General features: G+C 41.6%; 1 protein-coding gene across 1 annotated transcript in view; it reads left to right on the forward strand.

Moving 5' to 3' along the window:
* The window catches only part of LOC123510750 (neither inactivation nor afterpotential protein C-like), a 29,116-nt gene that overhangs the window by 10,955 nt on the left and 13,161 nt on the right, over positions 1 to 5,000 (forward strand). The window contains 8 exon segments of the mRNA XM_045266104.1: positions 207 to 297; positions 931 to 1,029; positions 1,537 to 1,608; positions 2,038 to 2,151; positions 2,968 to 3,156; positions 3,527 to 3,726; position 3,847; positions 4,717 to 4,890. Of these exon segments, the coding sequence (XP_045122039.1) occupies positions 207 to 297; positions 931 to 1,029; positions 1,537 to 1,608; positions 2,038 to 2,151; positions 2,968 to 3,156; positions 3,527 to 3,726; position 3,847; positions 4,717 to 4,890 (940 nt within the window).

A 5,000-nucleotide genomic window follows, 5' to 3' on the forward strand; every position in this document is an offset into this window, starting at 1 on the left:
AACCCAACCCAACCCAACCCAACTTAACCTAACCTAACCCACCTCATCCATCCTACCCTCGTCTAACCTAACCTAACCTAACCCAACCCAACCTAACCTAACCTAACCCATACAACCCTTCTCTAACTTAACCCAACCTAACCTAACCTAACAAATCTAACCCAAGCTACTGTGACTTTCCCTGACCTTCCTCCTGGTGCCCTCAGATGCCTGGTGAAGACGCCTGACCACCGCCCCGTGATGGTGGAAGTTCTGGAGCATCCTTTCATCACCTCCGTGCCAGAAGACCCCGCCGAGGTGAGTGAGTGAGTGAGTGAGTGAGTGAGTGAGTGAGTGAGTGAGAGAGTGAGTGAGTGAGTGAGTGAGTGAGTGAGTGAGTGAGTGAGTGAGTGAGTGAGTGAGTGAGTGAGTGAGTGAGTGAGTGAGAGAGAGAGAGAGAGAGAGAGAGAGAGAGAGAGAGAGAGAGAGAGAGAGAGAGAGAGAGAGAGAGAGAGAAATAAATATAAAGAGAAAGAAATATAAAGAGAAAGAAAGAGGAAGATAAAGAAATAGAGAGAGAGAGAGAGAGAGAGAGAGAGAGAGAGAGAGAGAGAGAGAGAGAGAGAGAGAGAGAGAGAGAGATATGAAAGATACATATATACACCGTAGAGTTAGTTAAATGTAGCAATGTCTGACCGTAGACTTTCTGGGCGCTACCTTAAGAGAGAGAGAGAGAGAGAGAGAGAGAGAGTACCTGTATCATTAATCAATTCTCAAGAGTAGAAAAAAAGTAATAAAAAAAAAAAGAAAATACACAACGTAAATATAATTGTAAATAATCAGAAAGGAAGAAGAAAAAAAAAAGGAGGAATAGAAGGAGGAGGAGGAGGAGGACAAGAAGAAGAAGAAAAAGAAGAAGACTAGCTAAACCTTCTATTCTCTCTATTCCAGGTGAAGAAGAAGCTGGTGGCGGAACATAAGAGACTGCTCACGCCAGACTACCAGAAGGAGCGGCCCATGACAGGCATCGCAAGACAGGGATACCTCAAGGTGATACTATGAACCTACACTGTTTTTTCATCCTTTTTTTTTTTTATCTCTATTTTTTTTCTCTTTTTCTAACATAAGGAGAAAATTGGACAAGGGTAAGAGTAAAAATAAGGGCCCTACTTAATCGCCAGTTCCCGTGCAGGTGCGAAAGAGCCGAAAGAAAGGGATGAGAATTGAAACCTCTGTCTTAAATTATTCGTATATGTTCAACTACACTAAAATGAAAGGAAAGCGTTCAAATAGGCAGAAAAGTGAGGAAAAATCGAAGAGGAGAGATAAATTGAAGTAGTTTTAGGAATTTGAATAAGAAAACCCTAAAAAATAATATTGATAAGAACTGTTTTCCTAAATTTCTATAATACAAGTGACATTTTTCTTTTTTTTTCGTGTGTGTTGAAAATAATGAAATAATAAGATAAAAGATAAATGAAAATAATATAGATAAATAATAAATGAAAGGGGGAAAATTAATGTGTGTTTGTGTGTTTGTGTGCTTGTTCCTTGCAGACTGAGAGACGCGGGATTGCCAAAAAGATGGTGGTGGATGACTTGGCCAGCCTCGAGATGTTCAATGACGAGGTATGTGTGTGTGTGTGTGTGTGTGTGTGTGTGTGTGTGTGTGTGTGTGTGTGTGCCATCTTCTTTTCCTAATTGTTTATGTCAAACATTTATTTTACTCCTCCTCCTCCTTTTACTCCTCCTTCTTCTCCTCTTCTTCTCTTTCTCTTACTCTTTTTATTCTTCATTATCTTTATCATTATTTGAATTTGTCATTTATATTATTTTTCTCTCTTTTCCTCCTCCTCCTCCTCCTCCTCCTCCTCCTCCTCCTCCTCCTCCTCCTCCTCCTCTTTATCATCCTTATCTTGTTATTCATCCTCTTCTCTCTCTCTCTCTCTCTCTCTCTCTCTCTCTCTCTCTCTCTCTCTCTCTCTCTCTCTCTCTCTCTCTCTCTCTCTCTCTCTCTCTCTCTCTCTCTCTCTCTCTCTCTCTCTCTCTCCCGGTCAGGTGGTGCTGGACACTCTGTACTCTCGCTGGAAGGAGGGCAAGATCTATACCTGGGTGGCTGACGTCCTTCTTGCAGTCAACCCTTTTAGTATGAAGGCCAAGTATGATGAGGAGGTGAGGTGGTGGTGGTGGTGGTGGTGGTGGTGGTGGTGGTGCTGTGTTAGTATGTTGTTAATTCTTTCATTCAAAAAACACTTCTTTCCAACCCAAACACTGAAGAATATGCCTCTTAATATGATAAGCCCAATAACATCCTTTCTCTCACTGACACAAGATAAATACAAGTCAAAAATAGTCTTTCGTCCATTAACCCCTTGAAAAAATACTTCTTTTTAACACTAACGCTAATGAAATGCCCCTTGATAAAGATAAATCCTCAAAAACACCCAAATAAAACTTTTCATCTCCTGACACAAGTTAAATACAAGTCAAAAACACTTTCACTCATCATCCCTTGAAAAATCACGATAAACAATTTTTTTTAAAACGCAAACACGCGAAAAAGATAGACAAACGCTCTTATTTAAACCAGACACTTTACAAACACCTCAAAAAAACACCCAAATAACACTTTAAATCACGATAAACTTTTTTTAAACCCAAACACGCAAAAAAGATAGACAGGCGCTCTTTTTTATACCAGACACTTTACAAACACCTAAAAACCCCACCAAAATAACACCTTTTAAATCACGATAAACTCTCTTTTTTAACCCAAACACGCGAAAAAAATAGACAAACCCTCTTATTTAAACCAAACACTTTACAAACACCTCAAAAAAACACCAAAATAACACCTTTTAAATCACGATAAACTCTCTTTTTTTAACCCAAACACGCGAAAAAAAATAGACAAACCCTCTTATTTAAACCAAACACTCTACAAACACCTCAAAAAACACCCAAATAACACTTTTTTTTCACCCCCAGACACAAGTTAAATATAAGTCAAAAACAAGGAGCCAGAACGATCCCCACGTGTTTGCCATCGCTGACCGTGCTCACCAAGACATGATGCACAACAAGGAGCACCAAACCATCGTGCTGTCCGGGGAGTCAGGCAGCGGCAAGACCTTCTCCTTTCACCAAGTTGTCAGTCAGCTGTGTTACATTGGCATGGTGAGTCCGTGTGTGTGTGTTAGGGAGGGATTGGTGTGTGTTTTGGGGGTCTAAGAGAGAGAGAGAGAGAGAGAGAGTCTATCTTTTTGTGTTAGGGGGTGTTTAGGAAGACATTGGTGTGTGTGTGTGTGTGTGTGTGTGTGTGTGTGTGTGTGTGTGTGTGTGTGTGTGTCTGTGTGTGAAAAGAAATCCAGAAGAAAACAAATATAGAGAAAGAAATTTTGAGAATTAGCTAAAACATCACTTTAAAAATACTACTACTACTACTACTACTACTACTACTACTACTACTACTACTACTACTACTACTACTACCACCACCACCACTACCACCACCACCACTACCACCACCACCACTACCCCTTTACAGAGCAACCCAGGCCTTATCGACAAAATCAAGAAGGTCTGCGTGATTCTGGATGCCTTTGGGAACGCCGTGACTCAGCTGAACAGTGACTCAACACGCCACGCTCGCTACTTCGACATTACCTTCTCCAAGACTGGCAAGGTGTCCGGAGCTCTGGTGTGGCTCATGATGCTGGACAAGTACAGAGTCACGGAGAGAGGCAGGTGAGAGGCTGGGAGAGAGAGAGGGAGAGAGGGAGGTGGAAGAGAGGTGAGAGGTGCTGGAAAGGAGGAAGAAGAGGTGCTGGAAGTGAAATGAGAGGATCTGGAAGCATGATCAGTGAGAGTAAGTGTTTGTCTTACTGGGAGAGTGTTGGGAGAGGGAGAGAGGTGCTGGAAAAAAGTGAGAGGTGCTGATAGTGAAATGAGAGTGTCTGAAAGCATAAAAAGTGTGAGAGCGAGTATTAACGTGACTGAAAGAGGGTTGAGAGTGACTTGAAGAGAGTTAAGAGTGACTGGAAGAGAGTTAAGAGTGACTGGAAAAGGATTGGGTGTGTCTGGAAGCATAAGAAAGTGTGAGAGTTAGTGTTTAAGTAGCTGAAGAAGGTTAAGAGATTCTTGTGAGAGTCGGGAGTTTTCAAGGGTATTTTTATGGTTCTAGAGGCAGAGTGACAAGATTTCTACATATTAAGTGGAAAAAACCCCTCTACTTATCTCTGTGGTCTTGGAAAATAGTCAAAGTGAGAGAGCAAAGAGTTTTCAAGGTGTTTCTATGATTCTAGTGATAGAGTGACAAGATTTCGACATTATAAACTTGAAAACCCCGTTAAGTCATACTGTACTGAGAGAGTAAAGCATTTTTAAGGGCGTTTTTTATGGTTTTAGTGACAGATTAACAAGATTTCTACATTATTAACTGAAGAAACAGTTTTGAAAACCACTAATCATCTTTGTGGCCTTGGAAAACGATCGTGGAGAGATAATAAAGCGTTTTGAAGGCCGTTTTTGTGGTGTTAGACGCAGATTAACAAGATTTATACATTATGAAATGGAGAAACATTCTTGAAATACCCACTAATCATCTCTGTGACCTTGGAAAACAGTCTTGGTGAGAGAGAGAGAGAGAGAGAGAGAGAGAGAGAGAGAGAGAGAGAACAAAGCGCTTCTGAATACAAATCCTACATTCACCAAATCCATTTTCTTTCACCTCAACAGAAACGAGGTAACTTTCACATTTTCTACTACCTCTACGACGGGCTGTCTCAGAGTTCCCGCCTCTCTCGCTACGGGCTCAAGCTGGGACGCAAGTATCATTTCCTAGCCAAACACCCTTACGATAACGAGGTGTCGAATGCCCAGAAGTTTACCAAGGTGGAGGAGGCGCTGCAGGTGAGGAAGGGCTGTCAGTGTGGGTCTTGGAAGGGGTATCTGGAGTGGTAGAGTATTGGGTGAGTGGGTAGAGTGTGTGTGTGTGTGTGTGTGTGTGTGTGTGTGTGTGT

This window comes from Portunus trituberculatus, chromosome 4, assembly GCF_017591435.1.
Source record: "Portunus trituberculatus isolate SZX2019 chromosome 4, ASM1759143v1, whole genome shotgun sequence".
NCBI lineage: Eukaryota > Metazoa > Arthropoda > Malacostraca > Decapoda > Portunidae > Portunus > Portunus trituberculatus.